The following is a 21,926-nucleotide window of genomic DNA, read 5'->3' as shown; positions in this document are numbered from 1 at the left end:
CCGGGCGGAGCGTCACCGCCATGGTGCATTGCATACAGCCAATGGCATGGGCGTTCAATGTGGCATGATGCAGATTTGAATAATGCGGAAGCGGCGCGCCGCCGCCGCGGAACGCCGCCGCCGCGGAGCCGGTCATTGGATGCTTTTGAATGATGCACCATCGCGGTAGCGCACCCCGGACACCCGCGGTGCGTCACCGCCATGGTGCATTGCATACAGCCAATGGCATGGGTGTTCAATGTGGCATGATGCACATTTGAATAATGCGGAAGCGGCGCGCCGCCGCCGCGGAGCCGGTCATTGGATGCTTTTGAATGATGCACCATCGCGGTAGCGCACCCCGGACACCCGCGGTGCGTCACCGCCATGGTGCATTGCATACAGCCAATGGCATTGGTGTTCAATGTGGCATGATGCACATTTGAATAATGCGGAAGCGGCGCGCCGCCGCCGCGGAGCCGGTCATTGGATGCTTATGAATAAGGCTGACCCAGACAACCAATTGTAGCACCTTATCAGCTTCCTAACGACCCCATGGGCCTATAAATCTGTGGGAGTGAGCCACACATTCCCACTGCTCACAGAGCCTGCTGCCTGAGACCCTCTCCTGCTGCTGCCTGGGACCCTCTCCTGCTGCTGCCTGGGACCCTCTCCTGCTGCTGCCTGGGACCCTCTCCTGCTGCTGCCTGGGACCCTCTCCTGCTGCTGCCTGGGACCCTCTCCTACTGCTGCCTGGGACCCTCTCCTGCTGCTGCCTGGGACCCTCTCCTGCTGCTGCCTGGGACCCTCTCCTGCTGCTGCCTGGGACCCTCTCCTGCTGCTCACAGAGCCTGCTGCCTGGGACACCTCACAACTCACTTCCGCCACAGGTCTGCCATATCCACAGGGATGTCAAGAACAGATAAGATCCGTGCCAGTCCATTCACGAGTGAGGAGCTGGATGTCCTTGTGAACGAGGTGCTGGCACAGTACCCACGGCTGTTTGGTGGCCCCAATGTCGTGGTAAGTCACCATGTAGGGAGCTGTAGGGCAGGGTGGTGTCAGACGTGTATTCATGATGCAGCTGTATGTTATTTTGGATGTGTGGTGCTGACAAACACTGACAGACAAGATGTTTGCAGGTGGTGGGAGTGTGTGTTTTGCATTATGACTCTGTCCTAGGCCAATACTTGTATGTGTGAGTGGGATGTGCTACTTTTTGGGGCAGACATGACCAACGGTTGTTTGCCTTGTAGCTGGTTGGACAGTGTCCGCTTGTGATGTAATTTCAGGGTGCCCCTGTAGTCATAGTCAGTGTGCCCCACAGAGTAGGTTCAGTGGCTGCCCTTCCAAAGTTTGTCCATCAGCCAACTTACATGCTACAGTTGCTGCACACTGATTAGTGGATATGCCACATCAATGCCCTGTACAATTTATGATTTACACAGTGCTGTCGATGCATTTGTGTTGAATCATCATTCTTCAGTGTGATAATCATGGAGACTACGAAGCTCAATGTGTGCATGCATTCACTAATGTTTATGCCATGCAGAGTGGCCTTGTGAGGGTACCCCCAGTTCTGGAGGGAGGGGGGTCACTGTGCGTCCTGATTCAGTGTCTGGCTGCTGTACTGATAGATGCTGACATATGACAATGTGTAAATGTTCATTAGTCCTTCTTTACTCTCATACCTGCAGCTCAAAGTATACCAACGTAAGGCTGTCTGGAGGGCCATAGCAGCAAAGGTGCGAGCCCTGGGGGTATCAAACAGACGACACACACACTGTCACAAGAGGTGGGACGACATCAGCCGGCTGGCTAAGCAAGTGGCAGAGATGAAGTTGGGGATGGTACCACGCACAGGGCGTGTGGCACGCCGCACCATGACTCCGCTGATGGCACGCATACTGGCAGTGACCTATCCAGACCTGGATGCACGTCTGAAGGGGCTTCAGCAGCAAGACAGCGATGGTGAGTATCCGGGGAGGGAGAGTTTGTCTGGGAGTGGATGCATGTGTAGAGTGCCTGTGTCTGCGGTGACACATGTGATGTGCGTGTGCTGCCATGCTGTGATATGTGATGTGAGTGGCAACTGTGATGTGTGTCTGTATGAGGCATTGGCCCACCATGGCCTTACTCTGCAGCTCCTGGCTGCAGTTTTCAGTCCTTGACATATATTTTGTTGTCCACATGGTCACTCTTCTTTGTGATGGTGGGTGTAGTCCCTATTATGCTGTACAGCTGTGTCCACTTAATGAGTGTTACACCATGTCAGTGTACTTTGCATGCACCTGCATGGTAGTGGCCCACACATCTGACAACAATGTGAACCCACATTGGCACATGGTGATTGTAATGGCCTATTTGACAATGTGGCATGTGTAGACAAAACAGGTGTGTGTATTCCCCTCTGGATCCCTTTAGGCTCTGGAAGTGGTGATGTTAGTTGTGGCTACATCATGTCCGTGGGGCAGGTCCATGTGGGCTAGGGGAACACCATCCATGGGCAGGGTGTAGTGCTGTGTGTCATCGACATTGGTCCACTCCTGCCTGTTTGTCCGCATGACAGGCTCAGTTGTGGTGTAACTGGTGTGTAGCAGCACAATGATTTGAGGGTGTGGTGGTTACCATGTAGCTCTAGGCCTCTCATGTGCTGCATTGCTCTGATATCGTGTGACCAGACTATGACACTTATACAACCATGTTTCTGTCACTAATGCAGATTCGGAAGACACCACGGCGGAACATGATCCTGAAAGTGGTGGGGAGACCAGCACGACAGCGGCAGCAGAGCAGGGTGAGACGGAGCAAAGTGACACTGACCACACCAGCGCTACTGAGGGTGACAGGAGTATGCATGAGGAATCTGTGGCTGAGACACAGAGTACCACTTCATCTGATGGCAGGGGGGATGAGTCCCTGTTAGCAGCCACAGGGGATGGGGACTCTGCTGCTGCATCTGACTACCAACGGCCACTGCCCACCCTCCCATCCACTTCCTCTGGGGCTGGCCGTATCCGTGTCACTAAGAGGGGACGTGTGACATTCACACATGGCACCGCAGCACCTGCACCTGTCCCCCCTGCTGCCCTCAGTGCAGAGTGCGTAGAGCTCCTGCGGCAACTTTGCGTGGGCCAGACCGCCCTGCTGAATGCCTTCAGTGCCCACGATTACAAAATAGGGCAGGTTCTGGCATTCATGGAGGGCATACACTCTGACGTGGGTGGCCTACATCGTACACTCCTGTCATTGTCAGGTACAGTGACGTCAGCCCTCCAACATGCCCCCTTTGCAGCTCAGGTGCCTGTGACGTCCACCCAGTCAGTGGCCACATCAGATGACAGTGAGCACTTGGGACATACATCAAGTAAACGTTACAACACTAGGAGCACAGCTCAGACCCAAAGCAAACAATCCCGTCCACAGACTCCATCCCCAAAGAAGGGCAGGGACCCCCCAATATGCACAGACCAGGTGGAGTCACAGAAGAGCAAGGCCAGAACAACATTGTGTCAGACATCAGGCTCACATGCTGCTGAGCCATCACCAGATATTGACTCTGCTATGCCCACAGAGGATGTGTGGGATGTCATGACTACACCTGGGGTGAACACAGGGACACACCCACCTACCACATCAACCCCAGAACAAAGTACATCGAGGCAGGTGGAGGGAAGCCCTGTTGTGACCAGCCCAGTCATTGTGGCAAAGAAGGGCAGTGTAGTGGCCATCCCTGGCAAGAAGGGACAGGAGGGCATTGTAGTGGCCATCCCTGGCAAGAAGGGACAGGAGGGCAGTGTAGTGGCCATCCCTGGCAAGAAGGGACAGGAGGGCATTGTAGTGGCCATCCCTGGCAAGAAGGGACAGGAGGGCAGTGTAGTGGCCATCCCTGGCAAGAAGGGACAGGAGGGCAGTGTAGTGGCCATCCCTGGCAAGAAGGGACAGGAGGGCATTGTAGTGGCCATCCCTGGCAAGAAGGGACAGGAGGGCAGTGTAGTGGCCATCCCTGGCAAGAAGGGACAGGAGGGCAGTGTAGTGGCCATCCCTGGCAAGAAGGGACAGAAGGGCAGTGTAGTGGCCATCCCTGGCAAGAAGGGACAGGAGGGCAGTGTAGTGGCCATCCCTGGGGTAAGTGGGAAGGTGGTCACTGTGGGGGGTACACCTTCCAGAGAGGCTAAAGTGGTCCGGAGGCGTAGCCAGCACAAGCGTACTGCAGGATCAAGCACTTCTCCAGAGGGAGTGGCAGTGTCTGCCCCTGAAGTGGAACAGTTGGGGGGTGTGCAGGTGGTGTCAACGCCACTTCCCATCAACCCCATGACAGGGAAGCAAATTCATATTCCAAAGAAGTGGAAGGGCACCCCTCCAACCTCTCCCACCCACACTGTGTCAAGGGCGTGCATGACTCCACCTCCACGTGCCACGGTGCCACCTGGTCCGCACAGCCCTCCACCTTGCAGGCCCTCTGTTATAGCCACACCACATGTCCCTCTGTCACACCAGTCAAGTCGACCTGCAGTCCCTGACACACAGCCAGGTTCCACTCCACATGACAGCCAGGAGTGAGTTGTCAACACCCTCAGACGCCTGTGCCACACATAGGTGTGCTACAGTACACCATTGTTAGCGATGTGGGTGTGTTCCTGGGCCTGTTGCTCTGATGTGCTCTCCCCTGCCAAGGACTCTGGGCCTGTTGCTCTGATGTGCTCTCCCCTGCCAAGGACTCTGGGCCTGTTGCTCTGATGTGCTCTCCCCTGCCAAGGACTCTGGGCCTGTTGCTCTGATGTGCTCTGATGTGCTCTCCCCTGCCAAGGACTCTGGGCCTGTTGCTCTGATGTGCTCTCCCCTGCCAAGGACTCTGGGCCTGTTGCTCTGATGTGCTGTACCCTGCCAAGGACTCTGGGCCTGTTGCTCTGATGTGCTGTACCCTGCCCTGCCAAGGACACTGGGCCTGTTGCTCTGATGTGCTCTCCCCTGCCAAGGACTCTGGGCCTGTTGCTCTGATGTGCTCTCCCCTGCCAAGGACTCTGGGCCTGTTGCTCTGATGTGCTCTCCCCTGCCAAGGACTCTGGGCCTGTTGCTCTGATGTGCTGTACCCTGCCAAGGACTCTGGGCCTGTTGCTCTGATGTGCTGTACCCTGCCCTGCCAAGGACACTGGGCCTGTTGCTCTGATGTGCTCTCCCCTGCCAAGGACTCTGGGCCTGTTGCTCTGATGTGCTCTCCCCTGCCAAGGACTCTGGGCCTGTTGCTCTGATGTGCTGTACCCTGCCCTGCCAAGGACACTGGGCCTGTTGCTCTGATGTGCTGTACCCTGCCCTGCCAAGGACACTGGGCCTGTTGCTCTGATGTGCTGTACCCTGCCAAGGACTCTGGGCCTGTTGCTCTGATGTGCTGTACCCTGCCCTGCCAAGGACTCTGGGCCTGTTGCTCTGATGTGCTGTACCCTGCCCTGCCAAGGACACTGGGCCTGTTGCTCTGATGTGCTCTCCCCTGCCAAGGACTCTGGGCCTGTTGCTCTGATGTGCTCTCCCCTGCCAAGGACTCTGGGCCTGTTGCTCTGATGTGCTGTACCCTGCCCTGCCAAGGACACTGGGCCTGTTGCTCTGATGTGCTGTACCCTGCCCTGCCAAGGACACTGGGCCTGTTGCTCTGATGTGCTCTCCCCTGCCAAGGACTCTGGGCCTGTTGCTCTGATGTGCTGTACCCTGCCCTGCCAAGGACACTGGGCCTGTTGCTCTGATGTGCTGTACCCTGCCCTGCCAAGGACACTGGGCCTGTTGCTCTGATGTGCTCTCCCCTGCCAAGGACTCTGGGCCTGTTGCTCTGATGTGCTCTCCCCTGCCAAGGACTCTGGGCCTGTTGCTCTGATGTGCTGTACCCTGCCCTGCCAAGGACACTGGGCCTGTTGCTCTGATGTGCTGTACCCTGCCCTGCCAAGGACACTGGGCCTGTTGCTCTGATGTGCTCTCCCCTGCCAAGGACTCTGGGCCTGTTGCTCTGATGTGCTGTACCCTGCCCTGCCAAGGACACTGGGCCTGTTGCTCTGATGTGCTGTACCCTGCCCTGCCAAGGACACTGGGCCTGTTGCTCTGATGTGCTCTCCCCTGCCAAGGACTCTGGGCCTGTTGCTCTGATGTGCTCTCCCCTGCCAAGGACTCTGGGCCTGTTGCTCTGATGTGCTCTCCCCTGCCAAGGACTCTGGGCCTGTTGCTCTGATGTGCTCTCCCCTGCCAAGGACTCTGGGCCTGTTGCTCTGATGTGCTGTACCCTGCCAAGGACTCTGGGCCTGTTGCTCTGATGTGCTGTACCCTGCCCTGCCAAGGACACTGGGCCTGTTGCTCTGATGTGCTGTACCCTGCCCTGCCAAGGACACTGGGCCTGTTGCTCTGATGTGCTCTCCCCTGCCAAGGACTCTGGGCCTGTTGCTCTGATGTGCTGTACCCTGCCCTGCCAAGGAAACTGGGCCTGTTGCTCTGATGTGCTGTACCCTGCCAAGGACTCTGGGCCTGTTGCTCTGATGTGCTGTACCCTGCCCTGCCAAGGACACTGGGCCTGTTGCTCTGATGTGCTGTACCCTGCCAAGGACTCTGGGCCTGTTGCTCTGATGTGCTCTCCCCTGCCAAGGACACTGGGCCTGTTGCTCTGATGTGCTGTACCCTGCCCTGCCAAGGACTCTGGGCCTGTTGCTCTGATGTGCTCTCCCCTGCCAAGGACTCTGGGCCTGTTGCTCTGATGTGCTGTACCCTGCCCTGCCAAGGACACTGGGCCTGTTGCTCTGATGTGCTGTACCCTGCCCTGCCAAGGACACTGGGCCTGTTGCTCTGATGTGCTCTCCCCTGCCAAGGACTCTGGGCCTGTTGCTCTGATGTGCTGTACCCTGCCCTGCCAAGGACACTGGGCCTGTTGCTCTGATGTGCTCTCCCCTGCCAAGGACTCTGGGCCTGTTGCTCTGATGTGCTGTACCCTGCCCTGCCAAGGACTTTGCACTTCCCGATTGTGATTCACCAGTGCATAGTCTATGGCATTTGCACATGATTTTGAGAGTTGCTGTTGTCTACTTATGTTGTGTAGCTACATCTGTGCAATATGTGAATAAATACAGTACATTATGGTGTGTTTTCTCTGTCTCCTTACTGATTAAAGTCATTTTCTTGTTTGACTGAGTTCCATGGTCTATTTTGTACATCACCATTGCAAGGTTGTATGTGGCCATATGATTTTTAGACAGGGGGACAGGTTCTTCAGTCCATTGTGGCCCTGCTGATGTTGTACTCTGTGATGGTTATTTGGCAGGCCATGCAGTTTTCGTGTGGGTGAATTGCTATTGCTGCATACACTGTTCACAGGTCACCTTGGGGGACACTGGCAGCACAGGGTGTGCAGCTGTGCTGTGGTGTAGTAGATGTTTATGATGTGATGAGGTGTGTGTTTCCCATTCTGTGTGCCCTGGCGTGTATGTGTATGGTCGTCTTGTGTTGGCCCTTGGTCCTGGTGGCATGGCTTACATGGCATGTGTGTGGCAGAGGTGTGCAGTGTGAAGGGTGTTAGTTTGTAGTGTATGTATGTGTGCCCCTGTATGGTGTGAGACACACATGTGTCAGGCAGGAGTTGTATGCCTGTTGTATGTTTTGTCTTGCCCTGTGTGGATGTTTGTATTCAATTGTGTGGGCTGTGGGGAGTGCACTGGTGTTGTGTGTCCGTTGTCAGGCAATCCTGCTGTGCCTTTGTCCCTGGTTGTGTGTCGCAGTGTGTGTGTATTGTGCTTGTTGTTACAGTGCTTGTTGATGTGCAAGGGGGTGCACGGGATTGGCACCTGGCCTGTGACTACTTCGGGTGGTGTGCAGTGTTGGTCGGGGTGGTGTGTCGCTGTGATGTTTGGAATGTGTCCATGCCTTGCTGTTGCCCTGCCTTCTGCATTGTGCGCATGTGTTGACCGCGGCGGTGACGTGTCCGTGACCGTGACGTTGCTGCAGGTTGGCCGACGTTGTGTGTTCCGGATGCCGTGGGGTGCCTTGTTCTGAGGTGGGTGATGTGTGGGTGCCCATGTGGATGTGTTGTGCCCCCCAGCAGGATGCCAGTGTTGTGCTTGGGACCTGTGTCGGCATGTGTGTTGTGTGGTGTATATGTGTAGTCACGTACCTGCGGCGGCGTCCGCGGCGGCCCATCTGGCGATAGTGTTGCAGCAGGTACATGACCGGATGCATGTGGAGGGCTGGGTCCATGGGGTTCATGTCGGATCTCGGCGTGCGTGCTCCGCTGTAGACTTTCCGCCTGCTAGAGCTGTGCGGTGTCCCCGGTGCGGTGCGTCAGCTTGTTTGGCCCATCCTAATATGTCGAGCGGGGCGGACGTCATCGACCGCGGCGGAGGGTCTCGATTGGCTGCAGCCGCCGCGGTGGCGGGCGCACCTTGATGGCGGAGCGAGGCGCTCCGCGGCGGACGGGAAATGACCTGTGTTTACATATCCTAATGTGGCGGACGTGATTTCCACTGCTAGCGGGCGGAAAAAGCTGTTTTTCCGCCCCGCCATCGTTTCGGTAGTGCCACCGCCCGCTATCCTAATGGACCCCTAAGACTCTTAAGTGAGCATTGAGTGTTTGCCAGGAGGGCACTCCAACGGATACTGAGAAGCATTTTCTTTCATGGGAGGCCTGAATCAAGAGGAGAGGCCCATGCAACAACGGGAGCAGACTTGATGGACAATAGAAGCCTGCCAGAGAGGCTTTTGAATGGACTCTGGGCATAGTTGGTTTCACAAGAGGTTTCCGTGTGATTGTATAGACTAGGTGTTAGGAGACTGATTCTTATTGTTCTGCTGGCATTATTTTAAAGTAGTATTCTGTTTAGTAAAAGCAGAATAAAGTCCATTTTCTGTGGAAGAATATCGCCTTTTCACCTCAGAGCATTGATGTGGATCACCACTTTTTCACCTGAACATATAATAAGTTACTGAAATGCATAGGAGTCGTAAAAAAGTTACTAGATAATTTTAGGATTTGCTTTCTGCTTAGGGTTGTGAAAAATTATACTTTTATTTGTAATAGAGGTCATTACTTTCTCCTGTTGTCTATATGTTCTTAATAACGTGTTTTCTAGTGTTTTTTTAAACATGATGTTGCCTTTTATGGGTGGGATTTTTTTGTTGCTACCCAATTGACATCTGTACCCACCTCCCAACCTATGTCTCTTCCTACTACTACTTCTTTGCATTCATTCCATACTTTACCTGAACATGAACTGGTTAGGAGGTCAGAATTCACTAATAATTCCTTTGTACATCTTCTGCACCCATACCAGTTAGTAGTGAACATCACTAATTGTTGGGTGTGTGGTCTTATGCCACATACTACAGATAGAAGTATTCCCTATTTTGTCCTGCCTTATGTGGCCTTTGTGCTACTAGGTGTGTAAGGAGACCTGTCCAGAGAGAGTTGCTCAGTAATAGGATTATGCTCCAGCAACATCTTGATGATCTGATGAATATAGACCTGGATTCAGATTGACGTGAGTTTAGGTTATTGCCTATGTAAGGGCAAAAGGAGGGGCTGAGGTTCTGTGAATTCTGAACCCTTGGGTTCCATTTTGTGCATGGCAGTCATTTTGTGGTGGCCCTCACATAGGCCGATGACTTTAACTGACTTTTAGATGACCTGAGTGAACTGACCCTGTTGCCTGAAGCTGACCTTGTTGGGCCAGTTCCTTGCCCAGTAGCTGATCAAGATTAAGGATGAGAGCACAGGAGATTGTAAAGTTTGGTATGCACATACACACCCCTTATCCTACTTCTCATCTGTTTCTGTTCCTTCTTTTATGGCTTGTTTATGATATGGGTTGTGGTCTTTTATTATGGGTTTGTCCGGCTTGTGTAAGAAGGAATGTTGGGCTTTTTGCATGCTTGCAAAAGCTAGTACTGCCCCTTACTTTTGTGCTGAGTTTGGTAACCCTAAGCATATAAAAGGCCTCTGTTCTCTGTATTCCTCAGACTACCTCATTCAGTTGCTATGGCTTCTGTGTGACGTGGCCTCACTTAATTAAGTTTAATAAAGATGTCTTTCATATTTCAGCTTCTGTGCCAAGTTCTTTGTTATATTAGTAAGTATTCCCTGAGAATGAAGATTTTGATTTCTTCACAAGGAGTTGCAGGACGAAATTGTGATGAAGATTTTTACGTTTGGACTTAGTTACTTTTTTTAAAGTCAACAATCTTTAGCGGGATGAGGCTGGAGGCTATAGCCAATGAGATGAGAGTTCCACGAGGCCGGATACCTCATGGCATAGGTCCGCTGACCAGGATGTACTGCTGTGGAGCAGAACATAGCCGTATCTGCCACAAAGACAGACGGACCAGCGATGCACCTTGGGCGGATAAACAAGGAGGTTGGTCTTGGTCTTCTCTCAAGTCTCAGAGCAGTTTTTAACTAAAATCATTTTAAGTCCCAAGTGGTGCTTAATTTGAGCCAGTGGTTTCCAGTGCTCAGCACCAGCACTTAATAATCAACACAGGTACTTTTTATAAGTGATTTATCCAGAATCACAGGATATTGAGCCAAACCCAACAGTCAAACTTGGTTCACTGACTCTGAAGTCTGCAGCTCTGACCATTATGCCACATCTTCTCCCACTGTCACAGCTAGTAGTTTGTTCTGATTTAGGCGGTGCTAAGAGGAAATATGGGCTGGTACAATCTGCCTCCTGATGAGAGCCCTGGGAATTATTTGTTTACAAATTAACCACTGGTCCGAAGGTCTGGATTTTGGCATCTGGGTGCCTTTAGCACCACCACCAAGGGTCCAGGACTGGAGGGGCCCCCCTTGGGGGATTAAGACTCAACTCACACAGGCTGGGTGCAGGTGCGAGTTCAAGATATAGGGAGCCTTTTTTGTACCCGAGGCTCTGAACAGGAGTAGAGTCCTTGGAGTCACTCTAGTTGTCCTTGATGCAGGTGATAAAACAGGGCTTCAGCAGCAGGGCAAGTGGGAAGGTGGTCACTGTGGGGGGTACACCTTCCAGAGAGGCTAAAGTGGTCCGGAGGCGTAGCCAGCACAAGCGTACTGCAGGATCAAGCACTTCTCCAGAGGGAGTGGCAGTGTCTGCCCCTGAAGTGGAACAGTTGGGGGGTGTGCAGGTGGTGTCAACGCCACTTCCCATCAACCCCATGACAGGGAAGCAAATTCATATTCCAAAGAAGTGGAAGGGCACCCCTCCAACCTCTCCCACCCACACTGTGTCAAGGGCGTGCATGACTCCACCTCCACGTGCCACGGTGCCACCTGGTCCGCACAGCCCTCCACCTTGCAGGCCCTCTGTTATAGCCACACCACATGTCCCTCTGTCACACCAGTCAAGTCGACCAGCAGTCCCTGACACACAGCCAGGTTCCACTCCACATGACAGCCAGGAGTGAGTTGTCAACACCCTCAGACGCCTGTGCCATACATAGGTGTGCTACAGTACACCATTGTTAGCGATGTGGGTGTGTTCCTGGGCCTGTTGCTCTGATGTGCTCTCCCCTGCCAAGGACTCTGGGCCTGTTGCTCTGATGTGCTCTCCCCTGCCAAGGACTCTGGGCCTGTTGCTCTGATGTGCTCTCCCCTGCCAAGGACTCTGGGCCTGTTGCTCTGATGTGCTCTGATGTGCTCTCCCCTGCGAGGACTCTGGGCCTGTTGCTCTGATGTGCTCTCCCCTGCCAAGGACTCTGGGCCTGTTGCTCTGATGTGCTGTACCCTGCCAAGGACTCTGGGCCTGTTGCTCTGATGTGCTGTACCCTACCCTGCCAAGGACACTGGGCCTGTTGCTCTGATGTGCTCTCCCCTGCCAAGGACTCTGGGCCTGTTGCTCTGATGTGCTCTCCCCTGCCAAGGACTCTGGGCCTGTTGCTCTGATGTGCTCTCCCCTGCCAAGGACTCTGGGCCTGTTGCTCTGATGTGCTGTACCCTGCCAAGGACTCTGGGCCTGTTGCTCTGATGTGCTGTACCCTGCCCTGCCAAGGACACTGGGCCTGTTGCTCTGATGTGCTCTCCCCTGCCAAGGACTCTGGGCCTGTTGCTCTGATGTGCTCTCCCCTGCCAAGGACTCTGGGCCTGTTGCTCTGATGTGCTGTACCCTGCCCTGCCAAGGACACTGGGCCTGTTGCTCTGATGTGCTGTACCCTGCCCTGCCAAGGACACTGGGCCTGTTGCTCTGATGTGCTGTACCCTGCCAAGGACTCTGGGCCTGTTGCTCTGATGTGCTGTACCCTGCCCTGCCAAGGACTCTGGGCCTGTTGCTCTGATGTGCTGTACCCTGCCCTGCCAAGGACACTGGGCCTGTTGCTCTGATGTGCTCTCCCCTGCCAAGGACTCTGGGCCTGTTGCTCTGATGTGCTCTCCCCTGCCAAGGACTCTGGGCCTGTTGCTCTGATGTGCTGTACCCTGCCCTGCCAAGGACACTGGGCCTGTTGCTCTGATGTGCTGTACCCTGCCCTGCCAAGGACACTGGGCCTGTTGCTCTGATGTGCTCTCCCCTGCCAAGGACTCTGGGCCTGTTGCTCTGATGTGCTGTACCCTGCCCTGCCAAGGACACTGGGCCTGTTGCTCTGATGTGCTGTACCCTGCCCTGCCAAGGACACTGGGCCTGTTGCTCTGATGTGCTCTCCCCTGCCAAGGACTCTGGGCCTGTTGCTCTGATGTGCTCTCCCCTGCCAAGGACTCTGGGCCTGTTGCTCTGATGTGCTGTACCCTGCCCTGCCAAGGACACTGGGCCTGTTGCTCTGATGTGCTGTACCCTGCCCTGCCAAGGACACTGGGCCTGTTGCTCTGATGTGCTCTCCCCTGCCAAGGACTCTGGGCCTGTTGCTCTGATGTGCTGTACCCTGCCCTGCCAAGGACACTGGGCCTGTTGCTCTGATGTGCTGTACCCTGCCCTGCCAAGGACACTGGGCCTGTTGCTCTGATGTGCTCTCCCCTGCCAAGGACTCTGGGCCTGTTGCTCTGATGTGCTCTCCCCTGCCAAGGACTCTGGGCCTGTTGCTCTGATGTGCTCTCCCCTGCCAAGGACTCTGGGCCTGTTGCTCTGATGTGCTCTCCCCTGCCAAGGACTCTGGGCCTGTTGCTCTGATGTGCTGTACCCTGCCAAGGACTCTGGGCCTGTTGCTCTGATGTGCTGTACCCTGCCCTGCCAAGGACACTGGGCCTGTTGCTCTGATGTGCTGTACCCTGCCCTGCCAAGGACACTGGGCCTGTTGCTCTGATGTGCTCTCCCCTGCCAAGGACTCTGGGCCTGTTGCTCTGATGTGCTGTACCCTGCCCTGCCAAGGAAACTGGGCCTGTTGCTCTGATGTGCTGTACCCTGCCAAGGACTCTGGGCCTGTTGCTCTGATGTGCTGTACCCTGCCCTGCCAAGGACACTGGGCCTGTTGCTCTGATGTGCTGTACCCTGCCAAGGACTCTGGGCCTGTTGCTCTGATGTGCTCTCCCCTGCCAAGGACACTGGGCCTGTTGCTCTGATGTGCTGTACCCTGCCCTGCCAAGGACTCTGGGCCTGTTGCTCTGATGTGCTCTCCCCTGCCAAGGACTCTGGGCCTGTTGCTCTGATGTGCTCTCCCCTGCCAAGGACTCTGGGCCTGTTGCTCTGATGTGCTCTCCCCTGCCAAGGACTCTGGGCCTGTTGCTCTGATGTGCTGTACCCTGCCCTGCCAAGGACACTGGGCCTGTTGCTCTGATGTGCTGTACCCTGCCCTGCCAAGGACACTGGGCCTGTTGCTCTGATGTGCTCTCCCCTGCCAAGGACTCTGGGCCTGTTGCTCTGATGTGCTGTACCCTGCCCTGCCAAGGACACTGGGCCTGTTGCTCTGATGTGCTCTCCCCTGCCAAGGACTCTGGGCCTGTTGCTCTGATGTGCTGTACCCTGCCCTGCCAAGGACTTTGCACTTCCCGATTGTGATTCACCAGTGCATAGTCTATGGCATTTGCACATGATTTTGAGAGTTGCTGTTGTCTACTTATGTTGTGTAGCTACATCTGTGCAATATGTGAATAAATACAGTACATTATGGTGTGTTTTCTCTGTCTCCTTACTGATTAAAGTCATTTTCTTGTTTGACTGAGTTCCATGGTCTATTTTGTACATCACCATTGCAAGGTTGTATGTGGCCATATGATTTTTAGACAGGGGGACAGGTTCTTCAGTCCATTGTGGCCCTGCTGATGTTGTACTCTGTGATGGTTATTTGGCAGGCCATGCAGTTTTCGTGTGGGTGAATTGCTATTGCTGCATACACTGTTCACAGGTCACCTTGGGGGACACTGGCAGCACAGGGTGTGCAGCTGTGCTGTGGTGTAGTAGATGTTTATGATGTGATGAGGTGTGTGTTTCCCATTCTGTGTGCCCTGGCGTGTATGTGTATGGTCGTCTTGTGTTGGCCCTTGGTCCTGGTGGCATGGCTTACATGGCATGTGTGTGGCAGAGGTGTGCAGTGTGAAGGGTGTTAGTTTGTAGTGTATGTATGTGTGCCCCTGTATGGTGTGAGACACACATGTGTCAGGCAGGAGTTGTATGCCTGTTGTATGTTTTGTCTTGCCCTGTGTGGATGTTTGTATTCAATTGTGTGGGCTGTGGGGAGTGCACTGGTGTTGTGTGTCCGTTGTCAGGCAATCCTGCTGTGCCTTTGTCCCTGGTTGTGTGTCGCAGTGTGTGTGTATTGTGCTTGTTGTTACAGTGCTTGTTGATGTGCAAGGGGGTGCACGGGATTGGCACCTGGCCTGTGACTACTTCGGGTGGTGTGCAGTGTTGGTCGGGGTGGTGTGTCGCTGTGATGTTTGGAATGTGTCCATGCCTTGCTGTTGCCCTGCCTTCTGCATTGTGCGCATGTGTTGACCGCGGCGGTGACGTGTCCGTGACCGTGACGTTGCTGCAGGTTGGCCGACGTTGTGTGTTCCGGATGCCGTGGGGTGCCTTGTTCTGAGGTGGGTGATGTGTGGGTGCCCATGTGGATGTGTTGTGCCCCCCAGCAGGATGCCAGTGTTGTGCTTGGGACCTGTGTCGGCATGTGTGTTGTGTGGTGTATATGTGTAGTCACGTACCTGCGGCGGCGTCCGCGGCGGCCCATCTGGCGATAGTGTTGCAGCAGGTACATGACCGGATGCATGTGGAGGGCTGGGTCCATGGGGTTCATGTCGGATCTCGGCGTGCGTGCTCCGCTGTAGACTTTCCGCCTGCTAGAGCTGTGCGGTGTCCCCGGTGCGGTGCGTCAGCTTGTTTGGCCCATCCTAATATGTCGAGCGGGGCGGACGTCATCGACCGCGGCGGAGGGTCTCGATTGGCTGCAGCCGCCGCGGTGGCGGGCGCACCTTGATGGCGGAGCGAGGCGCTCCGCGGCGGACGGGAAATGACCTGTGTTTACATATCCTAATGTGGCGGACGTGATTTCCACTGCTAGCGGGCGGAAAAAGCTGTTTTTCCGCCCCGCCATCGTTTCGGTAGTGCCACCGCCCGCTATCCTAATGGACCCCTAAGACTCTTAAGTGAGCATTGAGTGTTTGCCAGGAGGGCACTCCAACGGATACTGAGAAGCATTTTCTTTCATGGGAGGCCTGAATCAAGAGGAGAGGCCCATGCAACAACGGGAGCAGACTTGATGGACAATAGAAGCCTGCCAGAGAGGCTTTTGAATGGACTCTGGGCATAGTTGGTTTCACAAGAGGTTTCCGTGTGATTGTATAGACTAGGTGTTAGGAGACTGATTCTTATTGTTCTGCTGGCATTATTTTAAAGTAGTATTCTGTTTAGTAAAAGCAGAATAAAGTCCATTTTCTGTGGAAGAATATCGCCTTTTCACCTCAGAGCATTGATGTGGATCACCACTTTTTCACCTGAACATATAATAAGTTACTGAAATGCATAGGAGTCGTAAAAAAGTTACTAGATAATTTTAGGATTTGCTTTCTGCTTAGGGTTGTGAAAAATTATACTTTTATTTGTAATAGAGGTCATTACTTTCTCCTGTTGTCTATATGTTCTTAATAACGTGTTTTCTAGTGTTTTTTTAAACATGATGTTGCCTTTTATGGGTGGGATTTTTTTGTTGCTACCCAATTGACATCTGTACCCACCTCCCAACCTATGTCTCTTCCTACTACTACTTCTTTGCATTCATTCCATACTTTACCTGAACATGAACTGGTTAGGAGGTCAGAATTCACTAATAATTCCTTTGTACATCTTCTGCACCCATACCAGTTAGTAGTGAACATCACTAATTGTTGGGTGTGTGGTCTTATGCCACATACTACAGATAGAAGTATTCCCTATTTTGTCCTGCCTTATGTGGCCTTTGTGCTACTAGGTGTGTAAGGAGACCTGTCCAGAGAGAGTTGCTCAGTAATAGGATTATGCTCCAGCAACATCTTGATGATCTGATGAATATAGACCTGGATTCAGATTGACGTGAGTTTAGGTTATTGCCTATGTAAGGGCAAAAGGAGGGGCTGAGGTTCTGTGAATTCTGAACCCTTGGGTTCCATTTTGTGCATGGCAGTCATTTTGTGGTGGCCCTCACATAGGCCGATGACTTTAACTGACTTTTAGATGACCTGAGTGAACTGACCCTGTTGCCTGAAGCTGACCTTGTTGGGCCAGTTCCTTGCCCAGTAGCTGATCAAGATTAAGGATGAGAGCACAGGAGATTGTAAAGTTTGGTATGCACATACACACCCCTTATCCTACTTCTCATCTGTTTCTGTTCCTTCTTTTATGGCTTGTTTATGATATGGGTTGTGGTCTTTTATTATGGGTTTGTCCGGCTTGTGTAAGAAGGAATGTTGGGCTTTTTGCATGCTTGCAAAAGCTAGTACTGCCCCTTACTTTTGTGCTGAGTTTGGTAACCCTAAGCATATAAAAGGCCTCTGTTCTCTGTATTCCTCAGACTACCTCATTCAGTTGCTATGGCTTCTGTGTGACGTGGCCTCACTTAATTAAGTTTAATAAAGATGTCTTTCATATTTCAGCTTCTGTGCCAAGTTCTTTGTTATATTAGTAAGTATTCCCTGAGAATGAAGATTTTGATTTCTTCACAAGGAGTTGCAGGACGAAATTGTGATGAAGATTTTTACGTTTGGACTTAGTTACTTTTTTTAAAGTCAACAATCTTTAGCGGGATGAGGCTGGAGGCTATAGCCAATGAGATGAGAGTTCCACGAGGCCGGATACCTCATGGCATAGGTCCGCTGACCAGGATGTACTGCTGTGGAGCAGAACATAGCCGTATCTGCCACAAAGACAGACGGACCAGCGATGCACCTTGGGCGGATAAACAAGGAGGTTGGTCTTGGTCTTCTCTCAAGTCTCAGAGCAGTTTTTAACTAAAATCATTTTAAGTCCCAAGTGGTGCTTAATTTGAGCCAGTGGTTTCCAGTGCTCAGCACCAGCACTTAATAATCAACACAGGTACTTTTTATAAGTGATTTATCCAGAATCACAGGATATTGAGCCAAACCCAACAGTCAAACTTGGTTCACTGACTCTGAAGTCTGCAGCTCTGACCATTATGCCACATCTTCTCCCACTGTCACAGCTAGTAGTTTGTTCTGATTTAGGCGGTGCTAAGAGGAAATATGGGCTGGTACAATCTGCCTCCTGATGAGAGCCCTGGGAATTATTTGTTTACAAATTAACCACTGGTCCGAAGGTCTGGATTTTGGCATCTGGGTGCCTTTAGCACCACCACCAAGGGTCCAGGACTGGAGGGGCCCCCCTTGGGGGATTAAGACTCAACTCACACAGGCTGGGTGCAGGTGCGAGTTCAAGATATAGGGAGCCTTTTTTGTACCCGAGGCTCTGAACAGGAGTAGAGTCCTTGGAGTCACTCTAGTTGTCCTTGATGCAGGTGATAAAACAGGGCTTCAGCAGCAGGGCAAGTGGGAAGGTGGTCACTGTGGGGGGTACACCTTCCAGAGAGGCTAAAGTGGTCCGGAGGCGTAGCCAGCACAAGCGTACTGCAGGATCAAGCACTTCTCCAGAGGGAGTGGCAGTGTCTGCCCCTGAAGTGGAACAGTTGGGGGGTGTGCAGGTGGTGTCAACGCCACTTCCCATCAACCCCATGACAGGGAAGCAAATTCATATTCCAAAGAAGTGGAAGGGCACCCCTCCAACCTCTCCCACCCACACTGTGTCAAGGGCGTGCATGACTCCACCTCCACGTGCCACGGTGCCACCTGGTCCGCACAGCCCTCCACCTTGCAGGCCCTCTGTTATAGCCACACCACATGTCCCTCTGTCACACCAGTCAAGTCGACCAGCAGTCCCTGACACACAGCCAGGTTCCACTCCACATGACAGCCAGGAGTGAGTTGTCAACACCCTCAGACGCCTGTGCCATACATAGGTGTGCTACAGTACACCATTGTTAGCGATGTGGGTGTGTTCCTGGGCCTGTTGCTCTGATGTGCTCTCCCCTGCCAAGGACTCTGGGCCTGTTGCTCTGATGTGCTCTCCCCTGCCAAGGACTCTGGGCCTGTTGCTCTGATGTGCTCTCCCCTGCCAAGGACTCTGGGCCTGTTGCTCTGATGTGCTCTGATGTGCTCTCCCCTGCGAGGACTCTGGGCCTGTTGCTCTGATGTGCTCTCCCCTGCCAAGGACTCTGGGCCTGTTGCTCTGATGTGCTGTACCCTGCCAAGGACTCTGGGCCTGTTGCTCTGATGTGCTGTACCCTACCCTGCCAAGGACACTGGGCCTGTTGCTCTGATGTGCTCTCCCCTGCCAAGGACTCTGGGCCTGTTGCTCTGATGTGCTCTCCCCTGCCAAGGACTCTGGGCCTGTTGCTCTGATGTGCTCTCCCCTGCCAAGGACTCTGGGCCTGTTGCTCTGATGTGCTGTACCCTGCCAAGGACTCTGGGCCTGTTGCTCTGATGTGCTGTACCCTGCCCTGCCAAGGACACTGGGCCTGTTGCTCTGATGTGCTCTCCCCTGCCAAGGACTCTGGGCCTGTTGCTCTGATGTGCTCTCCCCTGCCAAGGACTCTGGGCCTGTTGCTCTGATGTGCTGTACCCTGCCCTGCCAAGGACACTGGGCCTGTTGCTCTGATGTGCTGTACCCTGCCCTGCCAAGGACACTGGGCCTGTTGCTCTGATGTGCTGTACCCTGCCAAGGACTCTGGGCCTGTTGCTCTGATGTGCTGTACCCTGCCCTGCCAAGGACTCTGGGCCTGTTGCTCTGATGTGCTGTACCCTGCCCTGCCAAGGACACTGGGCCTGTTGCTCTGATGTGCTCTCCCCTGCCAAGGACTCTGGGCCTGTTGCTCTGATGTGCTCTCCCCTGCCAAGGACTCTGGGCCTGTTGCTCTGATGTGCTGTACCCTGCCCTGCCAAGGACACTGGGCCTGTTGCTCTGATGTGCTGTACCCTGCCCTGCCAAGGACACTGGGCCTGTTGCTCTGATGTGCTCTCCCCTGCCAAGGACTCTGGGCCTGTTGCTCTGATGTGCTGTACCCTGCCCTGCCAAGGACACTGGGCCTGTTGCTCTGATGTGCTGTACCCTGCCCTGCCAAGGACACTGGGCCTGTTGCTCTGATGTGCTCTCCCCTGCCAAGGACTCTGGGCCTGTTGCTCTGATGTGCTCTCCCCTGCCAAGGACTCTGGGCCTGTTGCTCTGATGTGCTGTACCCTGCCCTGCCAAGGACACTGGGCCTGTTGCTCTGATGTGCTGTACCCTGCCCTGCCAAGGACACTGGGCCTGTTGCTCTGATGTGCTCTCCCCTGCCAAGGACTCTGGGCCTGTTGCTCTGATGTGCTGTACCCTGCCCTGCCAAGGACACTGGGCCTGTTGCTCTGATGTGCTGTACCCTGCCCTGCCAAGGACACTGGGCCTGTTGCTCTGATGTGCTCTCCCCTGCCAAGGACTCTGGGCCTGTTGCTCTGATGTGCTCTCCCCTGCCAAGGACTCTGGGCCTGTTGCTCTGATGTGCTCTCCCCTGCCAAGGACTCTGGGCCTGTTGCTCTGATGTGCTCTCCCCTGCCAAGGACTCTGGGCCTGTTGCTCTGATGTGCTGTACCCTGCCAAGGACTCTGGGCCTGTTGCTCTGATGTGCTGTACCCTGCCCTGCCAAGGACACTGGGCCTGTTGCTCTGATGTGCTGTACCCTGCCCTGCCAAGGACACTGGGCCTGTTGCTCTGATGTGCTCTCCCCTGCCAAGGACTCTGGGCCTGTTGCTCTGATGTGCTGTACCCTGCCCTGCCAAGGAAACTGGGCCTGTTGCTCTGATGTGCTGTACCCTGCCAAGGACTCTGGGCCTGTTGCTCTGATGTGCTGTACCCTGCCCTGCCAAGGACACTGGGCCTGTTGCTCTGATGTGCTGTACCCTGCCAAGGACTCTGGGCCTGTTGCTCTGATGTGCTCTCCCCTGCCAAGGACACTGGGCCTGTTGCTCTGATGTGCTGTACCCTGCCCTGCCAAGGACTCTGGGCCTGTTGCTCTGATGTGCTCTCCCCTGCCAAGGACTCTGGGCCTGTTGCTCTGATGTGCTCTCCCCTGCCAAGGACTCTGGGCCTGTTGCTCTGATGTGCTCTCCCCTGCCAAGGACTCTGGGCCTGTTGCTCTGATGTGCTGTACCCTGCCCTGCCAAGGACACTGGGCCTGTTGCTCTGATGTGCTGTACCCTGCCCTGCCAAGGACACTGGGCCTGTTGCTCTGATGTGCTCTCCCCTGCCAAGGACTCTGGGCCTGTTGCTCTGATGTGCTGTACCCTGCCCTGCCAAGGACACTGGGCCTGTTGCTCTGATGTGCTCTCCCCTGCCAAGGACTCTGGGCCTGTTGCTCTGATGTGCTGTACCCTGCCCTGCCAAGGACTTTGCACTTCCCGATTGTGATTCACCAGTGCATAGTCTATGGCATTTGCACATGATTTTGAGAGTTGCTGTTGTCTACTTATGTTGTGTAGCTACATCTGTGCAATATGTGAATAAATACAGTACATTATGGTGTGTTTTCTCTGTCTCCTTACTGATTAAAGTCATTTTCTTGTTTGACTGAGTTCCATGGTCTATTTTGTACATCACCATTGCAAGGTTGTATGTGGCCATATGATTTTTAGACAGGGGGACAGGTTCTTCAGTCCATTGTGGCCCTGCTGATGTTGTACTCTGTGATGGTTATTTGGCAGGCCATGCAGTTTTCGTGTGGGTGAATTGCTATTGCTGCATACACTGTTCACAGGTCACCTTGGGGGACACTGGCAGCACAGGGTGTGCAGCTGTGCTGTGGTGTAGTAGATGTTTATGATGTGATGAGGTGTGTGTTTCCCATTCTGTGTGCCCTGGCGTGTATGTGTATGGTCGTCTTGTGTTGGCCCTTGGTCCTGGTGGCATGGCTTACATGGCATGTGTGTGGCAGAGGTGTGCAGTGTGAAGGGTGTTAGTTTGTAGTGTATGTATGTGTGCCCCTGTATGGTGTGAGACACACATGTGTCAGGCAGGAGTTGTATGCCTGTTGTATGTTTTGTCTTGCCCTGTGTGGATGTTTGTATTCAATTGTGTGGGCTGTGGGGAGTGCACTGGTGTTGTGTGTCCGTTGTCAGGCAATCCTGCTGTGCCTTTGTCCCTGGTTGTGTGTCGCAGTGTGTGTGTATTGTGCTTGTTGTTACAGTGCTTGTTGATGTGCAAGGGGGTGCACGGGATTGGCACCTGGCCTGTGACTACTTCGGGTGGTGTGCAGTGTTGGTCGGGGTGGTGTGTCGCTGTGATGTTTGGAATGTGTCCATGCCTTGCTGTTGCCCTGCCTTCTGCATTGTGCGCATGTGTTGACCGCGGCGGTGACGTGTCCGTGACCGTGACGTTGCTGCAGGTTGGCCGACGTTGTGTGTTCCGGATGCCGTGGGGTGCCTTGTTCTGAGGTGGGTGATGTGTGGGTGCCCATGTGGATGTGTTGTGCCCCCCAGCAGGATGCCAGTGTTGTGCTTGGGACCTGTGTCGGCATGTGTGTTG

General features: G+C 54.0%; 1 protein-coding gene across 1 annotated transcript; it reads left to right on the top strand.

The window, feature by feature from the left end:
- Window positions 1–1,640: 1,640 nt before the first annotated feature.
- Window positions 1,641–4,596, top strand: LOC147724313 (uncharacterized). The gene is made up of 3 exons (XM_086966993.1): window positions 1,641–1,950; window positions 2,702–3,699; window positions 3,811–4,596. The coding sequence occupies exons 1-3, from the start codon at window positions 1,641–1,643 to the stop codon at window positions 4,540–4,542; spliced, it is 2,040 nt and encodes a 679-aa protein (XP_086823119.1). The 3' UTR covers window positions 4,543–4,596.
- Window positions 4,597–21,926: the final 17,330 nt, after the last annotated feature.

The sequence above is a fragment of the Lissotriton vulgaris genome, chromosome 4_1, assembly GCF_964263255.1.
Source record: "Lissotriton vulgaris chromosome 4_1, aLisVul1.2, whole genome shotgun sequence".
NCBI classification, from domain to species: Eukaryota; Metazoa; Chordata; class Amphibia; order Caudata; family Salamandridae; genus Lissotriton; species Lissotriton vulgaris.
This window is presented reverse-complemented; position numbering and strand designations above follow the sequence as displayed.